Source organism: Monodon monoceros, unplaced genomic scaffold (genome assembly GCF_005190385.1).
Source record: "Monodon monoceros isolate NGI ecotype Baffin Bay Population unplaced genomic scaffold, NGI_Narwhal_1 Super_Scaffold_21, whole genome shotgun sequence".
NCBI lineage: Eukaryota > Metazoa > Chordata > Mammalia > Artiodactyla > Monodontidae > Monodon > Monodon monoceros.
This window is the reverse complement of record NW_021703778.1, coordinates 152,372,205-152,394,469: the sequence shown is the minus strand read 5'-3', so window position 1 is coordinate 152,394,469 and position 22,265 is coordinate 152,372,205. Positions and strand designations below refer to the sequence as shown.

The following is a 22,265-nucleotide window of genomic DNA, read 5'->3' as shown; positions in this document are numbered from 1 at the left end:
GAGAAGGTTGAAGGGAAAAAAGTTTGGGCTAGATGGAGGAGAATGAATGAATATATGAGAAAGGGTGTAAAATGTGAAGACCTTTGTATCATATATTAATGACTGTCAGAAAGTTGCTACCATAGAAGAAACATTGAAATAACCAAGACAAAATCACTTGATCAATTGACAGTAGCCAGCCTTCATCATTGGCCACCCCAGAACTAGCATAAATGGAACATTAACAGAGTGGAGACTACACGCCAATACCATAGACACCCCCCTGCCCCCCTCCACCCCACTTATCAAGGCTTATCTGGCCACTATCACCATTGAAAGTCCAGCTAGTTGGCAACAGAAATCAATGTGGCACTATTACTTGATAGCACCACATGGCTGCTTGGTGACAAGTTGACCACATTGAGCCCTTTCTTCCTAGAAGGGCCAGTGGTTTATTGTCATAATAGTAGACATTATCAGTAACTGTTCACCTTTCCTGCCTCTAGAGCCTCAACCAGCACCACTATCTGAGAGATTTCAAAGTGTCTGATCCACAGGCATAGAATCTCATACAATAGAGCATCTGACGATGAGACCTACTTCACAGAGAAGGAGATAGGGAGGTGAGTCCATATCAGAGGATCCACTGGTCATATCAAGTACCATATAATCCAGAAGCAATTGATTTTACCGAACAATGGAATAGCCTGCAAAAGGCACAACTTGTAGGCAATACTCCACCGTGATGGGGTACCATTATGCACGTTACACATTGAATCACAAACCTCTATTTGGATGTTTGATCTATTAGGAAGAAAAATGGGCCAGGGAACCAAGCAGCCAAAGCAGGAGTATCCTCAGTTGCCTTTATATCCAATGACCCACTAAGGATCTTTGTGTTTCCCATCCCTACAATTCTTGGCTCTGCAGGGAACTTTAAACTATGACCGCTACCTAGGCATTTTGGAGTCCTTATGTCCAGGGAATCAGCAGACTAAAGGAGGAGTTAATATCTTGGCAAGAGTAAGTGATCCTGATCAGCAGGAAGAGGTAGGGCTGCTGTTCCACAGTGAGAGCAGAAGGGAATATGTGTGGAATTCAGCTGATCCATTTGGGCATATTGAAGTACTTGTTCTGTTATGACTAAAATGGACACGGACAGCAACGTTGACCCGAGAAGGGTATAGCTACCATGGGCTCAAACCCCTCAGGAATGAAAGCTTGGATCAGACAACTAGATCAGTCATCAAGACCAGCTGAGGTGAAAGCTGAGTGTGAGGGGAATTTAGAATGGACAGTGGAAAAGAGAGACTATAAATACCAGTTGTGATCCGGAGACCAACTGAGATCCAGTTGTGGAGGTGAGCACTCTGTTCAAGAAAGCACTTGCCATTAAGCTGTAGGAGGGCAGCTGACACTCCTAACTGGCTCAGTATCTCAGTATCTGCCCTCGTTGTGCAATAGCAGCCCTACCTTGGATGATGATCAGAGAGCCACTTCGAGGCGCCAGGCAATCAGAGTGTAAAGTGGAGGAATCCAAGGGAGATGGTCATCACTGCTACCAAAGGTTCAGTCCAGGAAAGTTTCTAAAATGTCCACGGAATTTTTCAGCATAGATTGTTAGTCACTTTGGAAAAGAGATGAGTGATGGGGGCAGAAGCCAGATTTCACGAAGCTAAAGAATGAATAGGAAGTAAAAACATCAAGAGAGCAACTTGAGAAAACTCTTTATGAATATTTAGCTGTGAAGGGAAGTAGGAGTGGTAGATGGACTAAAATGTGAGAACTATAGAGATGTTTTTAAGAAGACAGAGATGTGAGTGTGTTTGGAGAGCAGTGGAAAGGATCTGGGAGAGAAAGAGAGACGAAAAAAAGTCTAGGGTGAAGAGACCAGGGAGCGTGGACACAGATGGAGAGACTCCTCTTCCATTATTGTAAGAGTGGAGGAGGAAAGGATGGATGTGGATGCTTTTAAATTAAGTATTTAGTTGTTGTTGCTTTGTTTTTAGTCTAATTCCCTCAAAATCCCTATATGATACATCTATGTTCCCCAAAATATTTGATAAAGCATAACCCCCCATATTCTTACTCTGCTGAATGAGAAAGATAGTCCTTGAATAATGAAGAGCACCTTCTACACTTGAACAGTTACTTCCCTGGTCTACCCAACAGTTCTCCGAGGTAGGACAGAGCCATTCCTTGGTGTTCATTTAACAGATACAAAAAGTGAGACACAGAAAGATTAAGTGCCTTGCTAAAATATTCATGACTCATTGAAGGTCTCCTGACTTATGACCTCCATTTCTATTTACCACTCTTACTATATAGAGTTCTGTCACATAGTCATATAATCATTTACTTATTGCTCCAGAAACTTCCATCCTCTACTCTTCACTATGACTTTTAGCTGACATGGCTTTAACCACAATATTTCCCTCCATACTTTGCTGCTATTGAAACTGAAGACATTGGATATAATATAAAAAGAAAGCATAGCCCCTCCAAGTCACTCTATTTTTTTTTTTTTTTTGGCCATGAGATAACATACTTTCTGTAAAGTGCCCAGTTTCTTAAGAGTAGAAGGAATTCTTCATAAATACATTAGAACTTCTATTGTCACATAGAACTGGATCAGACAGAACCTTAATGGATTCTTTCATGCTTCGTAGAGCACATTTCAGAGCTTCTGGCTTTGTTGTTTTAGATTCCAGGGATTGAGGATGGTTTTGAAATGGCAACTTGGTTATGCTACATAAGAAGGCCAGCCAAGCATTAAATAGGGGCATCTGGAGAGTTTGGAAACACTAACAAGCCTTTCAGCCAAACTCTGACATAGAACAGATAAACCCTTCCTAGAGATTTATGGGTCTTATTGGGACAGAGACCCTCCCAACTAGAATTTCGGTCACTTTACCCTACTAAGTAACTTCTCAGGCATGAATATCTCGGGAAGAAGATAAGAAATCTTGTAAATCTTTAAACTGTCCCTTTTGCACAGTGGACAAGTGTTTGCTCTTCTTAATAAAGCTGTACAACCCTCAAGCCAAACAGCCGCTGAATGGTCCCTGCATGGAAGCCTGACCTCCCTGAGGCAATATAATACCCACATCAAGGGTTAAATCAGGCCAGATCTCACAGGCTCTCAGACCCACTACTGCATTAGTGATAACAGTTAACCTGTGATCAAGGCTTTATTCTGGTTTATCAGGTATTTCACGTACATGCTACTAGCATAACCTCACGTGATCCTCATAACCACTCCATGATGTGGGTATAGCACAACTTACTAGCTTGTTCATGCTGTGAGTTGAGCAAATAGAGTCTTCCACACAGTGAGTTGATGGAGAGCTAGGATTTGACCATACAGCTTCTGCCTCCAAGTCCAGAGCAGGTCGGGAAGAAATAGCTGAGAAGTAAACTCTGGTAAACATAAGGGGAAGAATAATCTACTTCTCTCATTTAACCTTTTTTTATTCTTAGCAAATTTCCTTTATTGGCATATTGGTTAAAAATTTTTAATGGAGATGGAAAATAGTATTAAAAGAAACACCATTACAAATGGGATACTGTTTGAGTTCTGCAGCTTCCCTATAACAGAGGGAAGTCCTTTGCATAAATATTGGCTCTTAAAAGGGTAAGAGTTATGGATAATGGCTCATGCATTGCTCTTAAGTCACCTCTTTGTAGAAGTGTTGACTAAGATTGCTGTGGGATCCAGAAGGGATAAGAGCATGGTGTTCCTCAGCCAACTGGCTAGAAACACTCTCCCTCACAAGATGGGTATTCTTAAAACCTTTTGACATGGGAAAGTTATTTTGTAGCTCTAAGCCTCTGAGAATAAGTATGGACATTTTTGGTGTTCAGATTATTATATCTAAGGTGTAAGGTGTTTAGACAAGGGGTGGGGGTCCTTTTTATACAGGTGTGTTAGAAATGAACCTGTATGAAAAATCTTGAAAGTAAACAAAGCTTGGCCTTTTACATCTCCTTTTGCACTGGGCCACTCGTCTGATCACCCACAGTCTTTCTATCCCTACAACGTGGGTGAAATGTGAAAACATGAAGTAAAAGAAGCCAGACACAAAGGTCACATATGTATGATTCCATTTATATGAAATGTCTAGAAAAGGTAAATCCATAGAGACAGAAAGCAGATTAATGGTTGCCAGGGGCTATGTGGAGAGGGGGAATGGCGAGAGACTGCTTAATCGGTACAGGATCTCCGTTAGAGATGATGAAAAGAGTTTGGAACTAGAGGTGATGGCTGTACAACACTATGAACGTACTAAATACTACTCGGTGCACTGTGTGAATTTCACATCAATTAAGAGAGGGTGGTGGGGAGTTATTTAGGAAGAGAACTACAGACTAGTAGAGAGAGCCTTGGATTTAGAGTTAGGACACCCGAGTTCGAATACCCTTTCACTTAAACTCGTTGTGACATAAAAGATAAGAGAGATGACATTTCTAGGTCTCAGATTCCTCATTTGAGTCAAACATCTACCTCACAGAGCTACCATGAGTCCTAAGTGAAATATCATATGTGAAAACACATAGCATGGGGCTGGACACAGAGTTCACACACAGAACATAATTCAACAAAAGAAAATAACATAACAGTGATAGGCTTTTTAAGGCAGTACACAGAACTCATTTAATTCCTATTATTGCTCAAACTGTTATGATGTAATAAAAGTAACTTGGATTAATAAACCATAGTAGATAAAAATCATGGCAATTTTCAGAAATCCAAACGCTCCGAAGAACTAGTTGTTTTTGAAACTCAAGTTTTCTGGCATCAAGGCATTAATTTAACCCTAAAAATTACCGTTACGGCAAATTCTTCACTCTAATACTGCTTGACCTACATCAAGAGGTACTCTATTTCATTAATTTAAGATGCACATTTTTGGAAAAAAACTTTAATATCTCTGAGACCAGGAGTCTATTGATTGAAAGGGAGGCTGGATCACCCTAAGGAAATTTCTACAATGCCACCCTAGAGGTGATGTTCAACAACCAGGTGGACAAGATGACCCATTCTATGGTGCAGTGAACATGAATGAAACGGCCATGGCGACAGGGACTGAAGCCAAACATGGGCTCCTTTTCATCACAGCTAGTCAAGATACTGCCTCTGTAAAATCCCGACCTGCCAACAGCAGAGCCCTATGCTGCAACCTTGATAAGGTAAATTTCCCCAGAAAACAGCCAGCCATTTGGTGGCAGTTTGGTTACACTGGACCCTTTCCACCCTGTAGAAAATAGTGATTCATTTAAAAAAGAATTTTTACTTTAGATTTCGGTTTGCCTTCCCTGACCTCAACACATCCACCAGAACCACTATTCAAGGGCTTATAAAATGCTTGATCTACCAGTAGGAAATCCTGCACAATACCGCAACAAGCGACTTGTGCAACAGTGCAATACAGCCCTCAACCAAGAGACACATTTCATGACAGAGGAGGCACAACAAAGGGTGCATGACCGCCATATCCACTAGTCCTACCATCATGCAGAAGCAGATTGCCTAATAAAATGAGGGACTGACCCGTTAAAGGCTCAGCTAAGGTTCCAACTTGGAGACTAAGTCCTGCAGGGTTGGGGATCTGATCTAATGAAGTATACACACTGAACCAATAGCCATTGTATGCTATTATGTTCTTTGCAGCTAGAATACCTGGGTCTGAGGACCTAGGGGAGTTGGTAGGATTGGCCCTTCTCACCATCACCACAGTGACCTACTTCCAGAATTTGAACTTCTCGATTCCTGCCAGATTAGAGGTCCTAGTTCCTGGATGGACAGATAACTTCCACAAAGTAAAACACAGGGGGCCTGATGCTATAATAACCACCTGGTCATTTGGGCTCCTTGTACCAGTGGATGAATAGGAAAATAAAGGAGTTTCTCTACTGATGGGAATAACAGAACCAGGAGAAGCTGGGGTGGCTGCTACACATTAGCAGCTGTAAGGAGTATGTCTAGAACCCAGGAATTTCACTGGGACATACCTTGGTTCTTCTATGGCCAGTGATAATGGTGAATGAGAAAATGGGGCGACTATAGTTGAAAAGGGCAAGGCAACTAAGGGTTTAGAACACTTGGAGGTGCAAGTCTGGGTCCTACCACTAGGCAATCACCCCAGCCAGTCAATGTGCTGTCCGAAGGAGAAAGAAATCTAGAATTGGAGTTGCAGAGAGATGATAACTATCAATTACAAGCTTGGGATCAAACACAACAGAGAAGACTTTAGCTCATGTCAGAAACTTTCCTGCATTATGTCTTTGCAAAGATTGCATCTTGAAGAGAGTGGCAGATTGGACTTGTATCCTCCTCTCTCTCAGGAAAGAAGTAAGGGCATATCATTCCTACAAAACTGCAGATAACATATTTTCGTATGGGAGCAGGATATAATGGAAATCTTGGGCAGATTCTGAGTGGTGCAAAGAGTGAACTACATTGGAGATCTCTTATACCTCATTTGAGATCCTCTCAGCCTTACATGCCTCCTACTCTAGCCATTCCGCAGCCACCGGTTCATGCAGAAGCCAGCTGGCTTCACCCAGGTGCACCCTGACAGTGCTGCATCTCAGCCCTGCATCATGCTCCTCTCGCCTTCCACCCCGGGGCTTTTCTGTTAATATCTGGAAACTCTTATATCATCCATGCATAAGAAACCCGGAAGGTTGGTGAGTTAACACCCTGACGTATGGGGGGTATTTTTTTTCATGCGATTTTTCTTGGGGGGGGTGATTAAAAATCCTTACTAGCTTCTTATCTCACTCAGAAAACAAACAAATATTTATTTATTTTTTACACACACACACACACACACACACACACACACACAAATACCTTATAATGATCTATAAAGTAAACATGATCTATAACTGCTCTGATGTCACTTCCAACAACTCTTTCTGCTCCAGCTACATTTCTCTTCTTGTTACTTCTTAAACATATTATGCGTGTTCTTCTCCTGTCCCCCCGACTCTGGGTCTTTGCATTTACTCAGAATCCCCCCCACCCAGATACCAGCCTGGCTTAGTTTTTTTTAGATCCTTCAGGTCTTTATCCAAATGTCACCTTCTCAGTGGGGCCTTCTCTGACCATTTAAAATGCAACTTCCGGCATTCCTCCTCCCCCTTCCTTTATTCTTCTCCATTATACTTATCACATTCTATGTGTTTTCCTTATTTATTTATTAATTTATTTTCGGTGGCTATTTCCCCTGCTAGAATGTAAGGTCAAGGAGGTCATTTATTATATATCTCCAATGCCTAGAATGGTATTTACATTTAATAGGTGATCAATGAATATTTATTGAAAAAAGAAAGAAGAAAGGAAGGAAGAATAACTAACTAGAACAAAATGCCATCTATCTAGAGGTAAGATTTCTGGTCATCTCAAATCTCTGGACCATGGCCATGAAGCCAGAAATAATTGAAAAAGGTGCTGAGAAGGAAACAGAGCAGTCACCCAGCCCACTAAAGACTCTGCCACAGGAAAGCCCCTCACTGACACCCTCCCTTTAGAGCCTATTTATTCTCAAGTCCACATCCTTCACCCAAAGTTAGCCTTCTAGTTTCCCAGCTCACAAAAAAATTGAAATAACAAAATACAGAGTGACCTGGCAATAAGAAGAGACGATTTCAATCCTCTAACTGGAGTTGAGTAATTACGATAACACACGGGTGTGGGTAAAATTAAGCTAATGCTTGTAAAATGTAAACCAAGAGCTTATGTATCATATAAATACAAAGATTGTGGTTTTGAAAGAAAAACTGGGACACAGTGAGCTCTTCCCAGGAGCAAAAGGGGTGTGGGGAGTTTAGTTAAGATGAAATATTTGAATTTCTGGACTGTTGTGGTGGTGCAAAACCTACGCCATATTTACATGTCACTACGTTAAGAGAGTAATATTTATAAGATGCTTTAAAAATCACAAATGCCTGCTCTGTAATTTTAAGAAAAGAATCTGTTTTGAACATTTCCAGAACACCCTAAATGATCTTAAGGATTCATACAAGAATGAAGCAAAGTAAGTAATGTCTGACATCTAAATGGAATCCTTTAAAATCCAATTTGTAGCTTTGAACAAATGGGACCATTTTGCCCATACTTGAAATTTTCTTCAATGATTTTTTAATTGCAGGAATGAAGGGCTAAAGAGTAATGAAGCACACTGGCCAGCTTCAGTGAAAATGGAAACAGGGTCAGTGTGGAGGAGTTGATGCCAGACATGAGGTATTAGACACTTGTAAGATCTGTTTTTAAACTATTGGCTTGAAGAATAGCCACATTCAGTGAACTTCTGTGTGAAAAGCCTATTCAAAGGACAGGCTAAGTGTGAGGCATAAAAAAGTAACCATACTAATGTATTCAGGAGAAAATATATCACATTCAACGATCAAGACTTTTTTTGTTGTTTAAATATGTGTTTAAGCATTCTTTGTAGTAAAATAAAAATGTTTATAATAAAAAGAATTATAGGTGACACCAAAGGTATACTTACAGTTACACAAAAATGCCAAATTATGCCAAAACAGAATTTCTTTGGAGGTCAAGAAACCTCCAAAGATTTTCATTGAAAAATCTGAGAAGAATTATAGGCTCTCTCAGCAATGCCCTAATGTTCTTGTATACAAATTTTTACATTATCACAGATTCCCAGGAGGCCAACCACAGACCCCTAGGAAGCCCATGAACTTCTGGTTAATAAATCTTTTTTTTTTCATTTTTATTGGAGTAAGGCTAATGATGCATTAGCCTCCACTGCACAACAAAATGAATCAGCCATACACATACAGATATACCCTCCCTTTTGGACTTCCCTCCCATTTAGGTTACCACAGTGCATCAGGTAGAGTTCTCTATGCTATACAGTATGTTCCCATCAGTTGTCTATTTTATACATAGTATCAATAATGCATATATGTCAATCCCAGTCTCCCAGTTCCTCCCACCCCACCCCTTTCCCCTTTGGTATCCGTACATTTGTTCTCTACGTCTGTGTCTCTATTTCTGCTTTGCAAATAAGGTCATCTATACCATTTTTCTAGATTCCACATATATGTGTTATTATATGATATTTGCTTTTCTCTTTCTGACTTAGTTCACTCTGTATGACACTCTCTAGGTCCATCCACATCTCTACAAATGACCCAATTTCGTTCCTTTTGATGGCTGAGTAATATTCCATTGTATATATGTACCACATCTTCTTTATCCATTTTTCTGTTGATGGATATTTAGGTTGCTTCCATGTCCTGGCTATTGTAAATAGTGCTGCTATGAACATTGGTGTGCATGTGTTTTTTTGAATTATGGTTTTCTCTGGGAATAAATCTTAACCTGAAGGGTAAAAAGCATACCTTGTACAACCAAGAAACATTAAAATAATCAAATAGATCATTTTAATTTCTCAGCTCTGGAGGGGAAAAAGCTATTTCAATTAATTGACTGATAAATTCAGGTAAAGTTCACTCATTTAACAACACATTTTAAGTAGTGTGAATTTGTTTTCTATGTCTACTACTTTATCAGAGCTGATATACGAAGACAGACTTAGACCCAGGGGCAGGTGACATAACCAGCCATTCTGGACCCAGGTCTCTGAGAACAGGACTGAATGGGCTTGGCCTCTGCAGAGCTGGTCTGATCATGGAGCTCTTACACACAGCACTGCCTCCCAAACTACTTCTTCACTGGCCTCCTTCAGTGCCTGCCATTCCGTGCATCAAGGCACTTCTGTGGATCAAGTGACGGGGATATTCAAATACAGAGATGCATTAACCTGAAGGTACAAGGAAATAACTCCGGGAAGGTATATAAGAAGCCACATGAAAAACAAATACGTGATGGAAAAGAATTTAAAATTTTAGTAATTTTTTGGAAGTTAAATTTAAAAAATAAACCAAAGACTTCGAAGGAATGTCCTGCTTGCCCTGGATTCCTTCTGAGTGTCCCAGCTATCCCAGGGGCCCTGCTCCACTTCCTCTTGCTGAGGAGCCCTACATTTGGGAAGTTTAGAAAGCACTGGGGTAGTTAATTTCTTGGGGATGGCAGTTCAAAGGATCTTCATCAACAGGTCTTTAGTAATATGAACAAACAATGAGAGATGTGGATGTCACTTCAGTATCTAAAGAAGTAGTGTCCCAGATAGCCAGGAAAAATACGAAACAAAGCAGAATTCCATCCGTCTTAACAGGGCAATAAAACTAAAGGACTTGGAAAAAGAATTATAAAAGGGTGCAAAGAACCCAATGGGATAACATTAGAGTGCCTCTGGAGACATTCATTCATGTGTTTGTTCATCTATTAAACAAATACTAACTGACTATCGATTATATACCAGGCCTTTTCTAGACACTGGGGATACATAACTGAACAAAACAGACAAACAATAAAAACAACAACAACAGACAAAACAAAAACCTTGCCCTTGTGGAGATTATATTCTTGTGGAGAAAGACATAAACAAGAAACATAAAAACAAGCAAATTACTTAGATACTGGAAGGTGACAAGTGCTATGGATTAAAAAATGTTTTAAAGCAGGAGTGTTACATTTTAAATGGAGTGATTAGGAAAGCCTTATTGAGAAGGTACCATCTGAACAGAAACTTGAAGGAGGTGCAGCGATTAACCGTGGGGATGTCTGGGAAAATAATGTTTGAGACGCAGGGAAGGACCAAATGTGTAAATCCTGACAAATGTGAGGAACAACAAGGAGGCCAATGGAGTGGAAGCTGAATTACGAATGAAAGTAATAAGAAATAAAATTGGAAAAGTAAAGAAGGTCTGAATCACATAGGGCTTTTTGGGCCAAAACTGTAAGGACTTTGGTTTTTATCTTGAGATAACTAGGAACCCTGTTAGAAGTTCCTGAGTAGAGGAGGGACGTGACCTGACCTACATTTTAAAAGCTCTTTGGCTGCTGTGTGAACAGACTGTGGAGGGCAGGGGTGGAAGACGGGACAGGTTCGGAGGCTCCTACAGTAAGCAAGAAGGGAAGACACTTTCAGTATCTTAAGAGAGCCAAAGAAACACAAAATCAACTGAAGCAGTGAAGGAAGCTAGCTACCTAACTATGTGGGGATTGCAGATTTTGAGGGGGTATTGAGAGACCAACCCATTTTAAGTTATTGTCTCCCAGTTACGGTGACGATAAACAAGGCTAAGAATGTCCCCATATGTCCTACGGGCCTCTGGACTTTATGTTCTATTAGTAATTTATCCTCCAAATTGGGACACCTTTGAGAATGAAAGGAATGCTATTAATTACACCTGGACAACAGGTACATGAGAAGGTTCCTTTCAGATAGGGCAACCCTAATTACAAGGAACTTAGGAAGCCTGTGGATGGTTCCTTAAAAACCAGAGTTCGTTAGAGGAGGAAGACCAACTTGCTTACTGAATAGACATCTTTTAGCCTGGGAAATTTTACAGTTAAGAATAGAAATGAGAGGCTAACTCAGATCCACAGTATCAATATGTTTGTGTTGAGTTTAAGAATAGTCAATACATATTTGGTATGTTCGGTCTTTGTCTTATTTAAACTTGGGCTGTTGGAATATCTAATAGATTGCCCTTGCAACTCCAATTTAAAATGAATGATTAATTTATTTCAACCTTTGATTTAAGTTGAAAAGAAAATTATGTTTTACTGCATTTACTTGTAAATGTCTACCGTGAGCCAGTAACTGTTCTAAGCCATTTATACACTTTGTAGGGGCAAAATCGTGCTTCAGTGGAAAACTATGCATTGATTTAGAGCACATTCTTCCAAGATTGAGTCTGATTCAACAAGAGCTACTTTACAGCTCTGTAGGTTGTAGATGACTGACAACAAGGCGAAACAATTTTGTCTGCGGACACACAAATTCTGTCCTGTGAGAGCTTCAGTTGACTCTGCCCACTCTTCCCCACACGAAAGAAGTTAGTTTTGCCTCCATCAGCATGTTCACTTCGGTATTCCACATCTATAAAAGTGCTGATTTTGTGGGCTCTCCTTTAAGCTGATTGCAACATCTTACCAGTTTTCTCCTTGTTGTGGGTTGACTAGTGTCCCCGTAAAACTCATGTCCACCTGGAACCTGAGTATGTGACCTTATTTGGAAATAGGGTGTTTGTAGATATAATTAGTTAAGCTGAGGTCATCCTGGAGTAGGGTGATCCCTAAACCCAATGACTGGGATTGTGATAAGATGAGGAAAGGACACACAGAGACAAAGACACACAGAGAGAAGGCCACATCAATAAAGAGACAGAGATTGGCATCCTGCAGCTACAAGCCAAGGAACACCAAGGATTCCCATGGCCATCAGAAGCTGGAAAAGGCAGGAAGGATTCTTCCCTAGGGCTTTCAGAGGAACATAGCCGTGTTAACACCTTGATTTCTTACTTAGCTTCCAGAACCATGAGACAATACATTTCTGTTATGGTAAGCTCCTCAGTTTGTGATACTCTGTTACGGCAGTCTTAGGAAACTAATACGCTGCAATGAGTTAAGTACAATCTTTAATGTGTTCAATTTATAGCTGTAGGAGAGTCATAATTTTACCTGCCTTTGAAAATTATCTTTAACAGTGTTAGGTCATTCACACCTCCCAGCAATCCAATGAGGCAGGCACTACTTTTATCCTTATTTTATAGACGAAGAAACTGAGGCACAGAACTATCAGGCAATGTTCCTGATGGGGTTTAGGACAGGCTACCCCAAAATACAGAACTTTGGCATATTGAGTATTTTAAGGAATTTGAGAAAGAGCATGTGCAGGGAGGACTTTCTGACCTTCCCCCAAAGCAGGTCACAACACCCTCTTGTGAGAGGTGTCCTCCCTATACCCAGAGGGAAGGACCATCCCTATCTCTAAAGACAGAGGGAAGTCAAGAGGAATCTGAATGAACAGACTTTGCTGTTTGCCCCTTTATTACACTTAGCTCACACCCTTTTTTGTCTTGTCATATTGTTCCATGGCTCACCATGCTTCATCAAAACTAGCATAAAGACGCTCAGGTATAATAGCTTCTTGGGGTCTTCATTTCCTTATGAAAGCTCTGTGTCATGTCATGTAAAACTTATATTAAATAAATTTGTATGCTTTTCTTTTGTTAATCTGTTACTGTTACAGAGGCCCCAGCCGAGAACTTAGAAGGGTAGGGGGAAATTTTTTTCTCTCCTACATTCTCAAAAGCATACCTAGGAAACAGTACAGCAAGCCATTCAACCCAGATGACCTCACTCCAGAGAGCATGCTCTTAACCACTTTATTCTCCTGCCCCGTAAAGAGCACTGGGATATCTAAAAACTTAGGATTCCCGGTACTTATAAGATTTAATTTAATAGACTTTCTAGAATTTTCCAAGTATTTGGAAAGTTTTGTCAAATATTCACATGCTTTAAAAGAAAATATATTACATTTGTATTCATTTAAACTACTTATTATTTTATTAAAGTACTTATTAAGATATTATTAAATTATAAACTCTTCCTTAAAGTAATTGTTACAATTAGATTTACAAATAAAATAATAAATACATGGAAAACTCAAAAAAAAAAAACCCTAGGTTTTACATTTATTACTTTAATGAGTCAAATATTTGTTTTTAAAACCAGTTACCCTCAAAAGCCTTCTTTGGACACAAAAGCTGCCCCCACTGACATCAGAATTCACTTTGACCCGTATTGTATTATGAAGAAAGTATGTAGTACATATTTTGTTGCCCATCAATATCTTTGTCCCAAGTGAATTAATCAAACCCTTCAGCATTTAAGTTAGAATTCTCCAAAGTTCTTCAAACGAGCAGTTCCATCTCCTGGAACAATGCTTCCTCACCCTCCATGAAACGCTTATACCCAAATTCTACTGGTTCAGGATACAGCTCAAAGCCTTTTTTGAACTCCAGTCAAAGTTAGCCCCCCCCTCACCGCCCATTTCCACCAAGTATACTCTCAGCACACTTACACAATTCTAATTACATGTTTATGGGATTATTGGATTAATATTCAGCTTCCACACTAGACTGTGAGATCCCTGAGGACAGGGACATGTTGGCATCATTCTCCACCAAATCCAGAGCTTAGCACAGTGTCTGGAATATAGCCAGTGCTTAATAAACATTTGCAGAATGAAAGAAGTGATGAGCCATGTGGAGGGCATATGGCCCCTCTTTGGTGGGAAATTCCCCATTGTGTGTAATATTAGAAGGACACTATTCTGCATCTCCCACTGCTGACACCAAAAATGATAAAGGGAGACCTCTTTCCTCTTCCTACCCCCAGCAGCTAGGACACAGCAGGTAACCTACACCAGATAATCAGTTGCTCTCACATAGGACATCATTCTCTGGCTGGTGATTCAAAGAGGCAGGGACAATTGAGAAATTAGTTATGGCAGCACACAGATAGTCCAGCAGCTATACAACTGGGTGCCCAGCACCACAGATGTTCTGTGGCTGTGATCACGGTATTGTCCATGGAGTTGTTCCAACCAGATGGTTGGCGGTGGTTCCAACTTCCTGCCTGCTGTGGGCCTTGGCCTATTTTCAAAGCCTGGTTCTACGATGATTCTGTAAATTATATGTAATTCTTTCAAAATATTTCTTTTCTCCTTAAGCTAGACACAGCGGGTTTTCTGTTACTTACCAATGAAAACCTTGACTGATATACACACACACATACTCACACAGAATAACAGAGAATAAATCACAGAGCCTGGAAGTGTGAAGTGAAGCTGCCTTTATAAGACACAAAGCTTTGGTCCATGTTTGGACAGGATATGGGTGCTGAAGCAGAGGGCTTCTCTTTAGGTTGAAGCCAAATGTTATTCAGGTTATGACTGCTAATTGTAACTGAAGTAATTGTGAAATGTAGAATTAATCCACATTTCCCTAAGTGTAAAACAGGTGTGATTTGGAGATACTTGAGATTATTTTAGGTGGAATGCCCACATGGCTTTAAATAATATTGAATCACACAGTGAGAAAGTGATTCCCTTTTCCATTGTCCTTCAGTCTATCTGACACCACCAAGGATTGGTGGATTGATATCTCTTTGATATTTCTTGAACACTTATTAAACTTCCTTTATAACAAAGAGAAGGCAGCCTCAGGCTCAGAACATTCAAAGACAATAGTCTCAAGCTACAATAGAATTACATTTATGTTTTAATTGTATTTAGTTTTCTAGTTACCTCCTATTTAGAGCAAGGCGTGCTAATTTTCCATTTATAGTCACAATATAAGCCTTATAAACAAATTTATTTTAGTTGAAGAAGTGACTCAACCTAAAAATATTGAGTAAATAATAGCACGGGTAGAACACAGAGAAGGCAAAAATCCTGAAGATGGTGAGTTACCATCTTCAGTTTAGAAGACACCAGGGCAGGCCATCAATTAGAGACACAGATACAGAATGCAAATGACTAAAAACTGAAGCAAAATCCAGAACCCGAAAACAATAGCTACAACTCTTTCAGAAACATTTCTGAAGGCACACAAGTGCGTGATGGACAAACCACTACTTCACTGAAGCCCTAGACTCTGGAAGGTGGGGCATGGAGGGGGTGGAGGCAATGATTGTCACCATCATAAAACTAAAAGCAGGTGGGTTAAAAGGACAAGGCAAGGTAAGGCAGCACTTTCTTGAGGAAGAATCCACAGAAATCCAGAACAGCCGTCTAACCTCATCTACCTCCTCATTCAGAGAAGGGATGGTCTCTTATACATAGAAGTAGCAAATGGCAACTCTCTGAATGAGAGTGATGGGTCAATCTTGTTATCCTTGGTGTTAAGGTAATATGATCTATAATTATACATGAAAACTTAAATTTTATTCTTCTTGCTTCATTAACGTTCCCTTAAATCAGTACTTCTCAATTGGAAGGAGCAATTTTTTCAGACTACCTGTGTATCAAAGATTCTAGAATGTTCCACCAGGGAGTAGGGATACCAGCTCTCCCTCACTTCTCACCTAGTTAGAACCACTGTTATAAAGAGAGTGTATCATGCCCATTTGGGGGGGGGGAAGTGGAAGAAAAGATTCAGAACCACTGTTTCAGTGGGAGCCATAAACAGTATAACTCCCACCCAGCCCATGTGACAGGTGTATGGGTGGTGAAGAAAGATGCAATCTCTTTACCTTTCAGCACCATACTATGTGGATAGAAGGTAAGGGTTAGGGAAAATTACACCATAGTAATTTGTAAAATGGCTAGGCAATGGTTAAACAGCATCTGTATTTGGAATAGGGGTTACCACTCAGAACAGGTTTTTAATGACAAGGATCTGGTTTGCTCCAGCAGGGAAGGCCTTGTACGATAGATGTAGTCTTTCTTTTCCTCCCTCTGTCCCAATCCTCCCTCCCAATTCTTCTTTCCCTCCTTCTTTCTCTCCTTGTTTTATTTTCCTCTTACCCTCCCATTTTCTGAGTTACTGCATATTTCTAGGGACAATAGCCCCCAAGGTTATCTGTGGCTTACTGGACATCACTAGCTTTCAAACTTTTCTCTCCAAAGCCTCACGACCATACTGGGGAAGAGCTGGCAGGGTGAGACCCATTTTCCTCCGAAAGCAGGGGGCTCAGGGTGCAGCTCTGCAGTATTTCACATCCTGGCAGTACCGCTTACAAGTTTTGTGACATTGAGCAAATAGCTTCATTTCTGTTGTGCCTCAGTTTTCTCATCTATAAAATGAGAGTAATAAAATCGTCTACTAGATTGGATTTTTTGAGGATTCAAAGGTATGAAGTACTGAGAACAGGAATAAGCACAGTATGCTTGTTAGCTTTACATATTTGACTTCTCTCATAAGCTTTCCTTTCACAGAAGAGTTCTACTGCCCCCAAAAGATTTGAAAATCATTCTGCTACTTTTGCCCAGGGCTGTGGTCATTGTTCAAATTAGCATGCTCTTTAACCTATACATTTCATCAATTTTCTCTTCTCTATCTCAGGATAACTTCATTCTTCAGAATAGCTCCCCTCCTGCCCTCCCTCTCCCCACCTTCCCACTGTTTTCAAGGTCAGATTCTCCCCACTACTGTCTTTATCCAGTGATTCAGTGGATTCCCTCAGACTATTCTCATGGCATCACAGGCATCAGAAAGAACCTAATGGAACCCTCCCTTTTACCCTGAAGGAAACTTGGGTCCTGCCACATAAATTATCTCACCTAATTTCACAGTTTGTGAGAGAGGGAGGAAGAGATGTGTATCCTGACTCTGATTTCATTGCTCTTTCTCTGACACTACTTGTCTCATCCCTTGGTGGAACTATACACAGAATGATTCCAGCTCCCCTTCCACTGCCAGAGCCACATTTCTCTTCAATGACTCTTGAAGTTCTGCTCCCTTTAAAGAAGTCTCTGAAGTCGTGATGTCTCTGGCCTCCTTTCTCCCCACACACAGCAGACAATCTGAGACCAGCATATTTGTTTGTTCTTTCATTCACCTAACAAGCTTTTTTTTGAGCATCGAAGTAGTTCCAGAGTTGAATGAACGTTAGAGAAGCTCACGTCCTGCTTAGACAGGCACTCAAAGAAATATCAAGTTACGGAAAAGCTGTGTGTAAGGGCTAGGACAGGGTGAATGCACAGAATGTTGTGGAGAAGGTAGCTCACCCAGCCTAGGGGTCATGGGCCAGGAGAGGCTTCCTGAAGGAGTTGACACCTAATCTGGACATTGGAGTAGGCATTAGCCAGATGAAGAAAAGGGAAAAGTCGCTTTAGGCAGAGGGAAGAGAATGTGGAAGGGAAGGCCTAGGCAGTTAGTTGTGAGAGCAAAGAACTTTGGGGAAAGTGCCAGAAATTCTGTTCAGTAGGAGTGAAAAGTGTGACAGAGTAGGAGCCATGAGGTTTGAAAGACTGGGCTACGTCTTAAAGGATCTTGTAGGTTGTACAAAAGAGTTTTATCATGGGAGACATGGGGAGTCAATGCAGGGGTTTAATCAAGAGGATAAGAACGTATTTTATTCTGTAGTGGCAGCATGGAGATCTTCGTTGCTGCACGCAGGCTTTCTCTAGTTGTGGCAAGCGGGGGCTGCTCTTCGTTCTGGTATGTGGGCTTCTCATTGCGGTGGCTTCTCTTGTCGCGGAGCACAGGCTCTAAGCATGCGGGCTTCAGTAGCTGTGTCTCGCAGGCTCTAGAGCGCAGGCTCAGTAGCTGTGGTGCACAGGCTTAGTTGCTCCACCGCATGTGGGATCTTCCCAGACCAGGGCTCGAACCCGCGTCCCCTGTATTGGCAGGCGGATTCCTAACCACTGCACCACCAGGGAAGCCCGAGAATGAATGTTATTCACTGGATGTTATTACACTAATTGACCCAGGTGAGATAAGAAACTGAGATATCGCGGCATAGAAATACACGCCCGTGTCCAAAACGTTCATAACCCACTGTTGAATGTCCCTATGAGCTGAATTCTTGAGGAAATCTTAAATACAACTTCACCATTGCTTTTCACTTACCTACATTTTCTTTAATAACCTGAGCTTTTGTACCTTAACTGGGTTTAACCAGTTAAGTAAACAGTAAAACCAGATTCTCTTACTATTCTTTCCACTGTTCTATTTCTAATCACCCAAGAAAGCCTTCTTCCCTTGTTTACAATTATCCTTTCAATGGTTGATTTCAACATCTGTTAAGGAACAGATGTACACAAAACTCATTTAACATCAAGTTTCTAATCTGGTAACATTTAACACACAGATAAAAATGTACTTTATGAAATTTCATCTCTTTATACCTCTACCATGCCAAACCCAAAGGAGATTTTTGGATGCACTACATCAGTGGGTATCTCACATTTGAGTAAATAACTCAGATACTTCATACAAAGTGAATTCCAGACAAAGTGTAACGGATATTCAGTTGACCGTCCATCTGGGCAGGTTTCATATCTGCAGATTCAACCAACACTGGATCGAAAATATTTGGGGGAACAAAATTCCAGAAGGTTCCAAAAAGCATAACCTGGATTTGCCACACACTGGCAACTATTTACATAGCATTTACATTGTATTAGGTATTATAAGTAATTTAGAGATGATCTAAAGTATACAGGAGGATGTGCATAGATGATATGCAAATGCTATACTTGAGCATCCTCTGATTTGAGTGTACCCAGGGGTCCTGGAACCAATCCCCCATGTATACCGAGGGACGACTGTGTTTTTAAAAGAGCCCTGATTAAATTTCTGTCAACTGTTTGATGAACCAAGAGACCTGCTAAGATAATTTCCCATCTAGAAAGATTAAAAGTTGAAACCCCCCTTTTTCTTTTGCAATTTTCATCACCCAAAATAAGATCAAAAGGATCCGTTTTTGAGTTGCTATTAATCTTATTTACATCTTAAGTAAAATTAAGATTCAGCCAGGGCTGGGAGTAGGCAAAGTGCAGAACAGCAGCTCTTTAGAAAGAACAACTCTCACTTTTCATCTTGTACTAAAATTTCGTTAACTTTTTCTGTGTTATGAGTAACTCGAGCGTCAGCAATCCCACGTTTGGTCGATGGAGTTTTTACTCATTGCGCGCGCGCACACACACACACACGCACACACAACCCTCTCAAGCTCTTTTTGTGCACTTCCATCCACCTTTTCCAGCCCTGAGTCCTCCCCTCTCCTCTCCCAGGTACTCACAGGGTCTGCGTACTGGGCGGTAAGCTGGGGATGCGGTGGATATCCTTGCAGGTGACTCTGAAGTCGTCCTCCTGGTGACATTTGCAGGGCGGAGAAGGACACCCTTTCCCCCTCAGGCTCCTGGGCAGGACAAGAAGCAGCGCCAGCTGCAGCAGGGGCGTCGGTTTCATTGTCCTCGGGGCTCCGATGCTATGTCTTCATCCTCCACTATCGCCTCATTCTCAGCCCTCTGCGCCTCGGGTTCCCTCAGGCTGAAGGAGGGCGGGAGGGGTGGGAGGAAGGAGAAATCGATGGGGTCGTGACTTCAGCACCAAAGAGGAGGCTGGAGAGGCGAAAGAAGAGGCTCTCAAGTGCTCCGTTTCCCTAGGCAACCCTCCACCCAAACAAGCTTACGTACTTCACTTTCCTTGCCCCATGCCACTCCCGTCTGTTGCCTGACAATCAGCGCCGGTCCAGGCTGTCCCCTCTGCTCTCCAACCTGCCTCACGCACCCCTCCCATTACTTCCCTCCAAAACCTAGTTTACACGCCCCCTCCTTTCCTTGGCTCTAAACCCAACGGGTCACCTCTTCCCATGGGTGGGTAGCCTTTCCAAAGCGCTGCCTGTCGGGATCCATCCGCACGCACCCCCTATCCAGAGAAAGTTGCAGCGGAAAGGACCGTCCCGGGACGGACGCCGGTGCCGCAGAACTTCAGCTCCTCCTGGCCTAGGACGCCTCTGCCGAGGGTCGGAGGCGGGCACACGTGGCTTGCCAGCCCGAGGTGCGGCCGAGGCCGGGGCGCTACACCCACGGCGGGATCCTCACGGCTCCCCAACTTCAGCGCAAACCCGGACCTCTGGCGGCGCGCAGCCGTTAGCGCAGAAATCGCCGCGGGGAGCCATCTGGCGGCGTTCGGCGGCGTCCGGCTCTCATTGCCGCGCGCGGACTCGGCGAGGCAGGCCAGGAACTGGGCTCTGGCGCCACCTGCCGGGAGAACCGGGAACGGCAGAAACTGTTCGAGTGCCTTGAATGGAACTCTTGAATCGAGCTTTGCTCTATGTAGTTGAAGTCGACCTGTAAATTCTGGTCTGGCCAGGAATATTATCGAGCCATATATCCCCCCAGAAGGTGGGAAGAAGAATACTTAAGGGGCATACTATTGTCTACTCATCATCCTTCACACAGTAGCCAAGAAGATAATTTAAAATAAATATCAGATTGTGCCAATTTCGCTCTCAAAACCTTTCAATTGCTTACTAATTCTTCTTGGGTAAAAGGAGCATATAGCATCATATAGCATCTTTTCGCATGCTATATGGTCCCATTTTTATGAACTTCTGGGACGGCGGGGGGAAGTTATGGTGAAGGAAATCAGAATAATGGTTAGGGGAGATTGACTGGAAAAGGATAGCAGAGAACTCATGGCAGTTATATTGATAGAAATGTTCTACATCTTGATTAGACTGGACATAAGTGGATGTATACATTTGCCAAAATCCATCAAACTGCGCACTTTAAATATGTGTATTTCAATTTTTTTAGTGGCTTTGTTTCTAATCCCCCCAAACTGGAAATCACCCAAATGTTCTTCCACTAGGTAATAGATAACAAAGAGTGATACATCCATACAATGGAATACTATTCCACAATAAAAAGAAGAAATAAAAAAAATTTAAAGAAAATTAAGTATAAATTCTTTATACTAACCAATGAAATCCTACTATGGGTGCCTGTAAACTTTTCCTTTGAAGAAATTTTCCTGTGAAGAACCTAGATGTTTTAGGCTTTGTGGGCCACATAGGATCTTTGTCACATCTTCTCCTCCTTCTTCTTTTTCATACAACCCTCTAAAAATGTAAAAGCCATTCTTAGCTTGTAGGCTGTACTGGAACAGGACTCGGGCAGGATTTGACCTAGAAGACAAGTTTGCTGATTCCTGTTTTTCAAGATCCAGCCCTTACCATCACTTTGCTGGACCTGGAAAGAGAAAGTTTATTATCACCCTTGGGCCTCTGCTATTGTTGAACTCTATGCCTGGAACAATTTGTCCCCAGATCGTCACATCATTCAAGTTGTTGTTTAAGTATCGTAAGTTTTTCTGGAAAAACCTTTCTCAAGTAACGATCCCCCCAACATATTACCTCACCAAAGCACTTATCTCTGGTTATTATTATTAATTAGTTTACTCATTTATTGCCTGTCTCTTGCTGCTCTCCCATCCCCATCAAAATATAAGCTCCATGAAAGCAGGAACCTTGCTTTTTTTTTTTTTTTTTTTTTGCCACTGTATCCCTAACACCAAGAACAGTGCCTAGCTCAGAGTTAGGAAATAATAAATGTTAAATGAATGAATAGGCAATGGCTATATTAGCTATCTGTTGCAGCATAATCAATAACCCCAAAATGTTAAATATTGGCTTAAAACAACATTTACTATCTCAGGGTTTCTGTGGTGCAATTTGGGAGAGGTCTAACTGGATGCTCTGGCTTAAGGTCTGTCATGAGGTTGCAAACAAAATGACGGCTAGGGCTGCAGTTATCTGATAGCTTGGCTGCAATATCACGAAATTCACTTATTAGGTCTAGAAGCTGTTTCATAGATTCCATCCAATTATCCACATAGATGAGTTGTATTGTCTGAGTATAGATGGTTTACTTCTTTTCCAA

At 41.5% G+C, this 22,265-nt stretch overlaps 1 protein-coding gene across 4 annotated transcripts in view; it reads right to left on the bottom strand.

Moving 5' to 3' along the window:
* TSHR (thyroid stimulating hormone receptor) overlaps positions 1-19,889 on the bottom strand; it is a 165,424-nt gene extending 145,535 nt beyond the window's left edge. For 2 of the 4 annotated variants that reach the window (XM_029238028.1, XM_029238030.1), the window contains exon 1: positions 19,619-19,788. In XM_029238028.1, the coding sequence (XP_029093861.1) occupies positions 19,619-19,788 (170 nt within the window). Of the gene's footprint in view, positions 1-19,618 lie in introns of all 4 variants that reach the window. The other 2 variants (XM_029238027.1, XM_029238029.1) reach the window with 2 other exon arrangements.
* Positions 19,890-22,265: the final 2,376 nt, after the last annotated feature.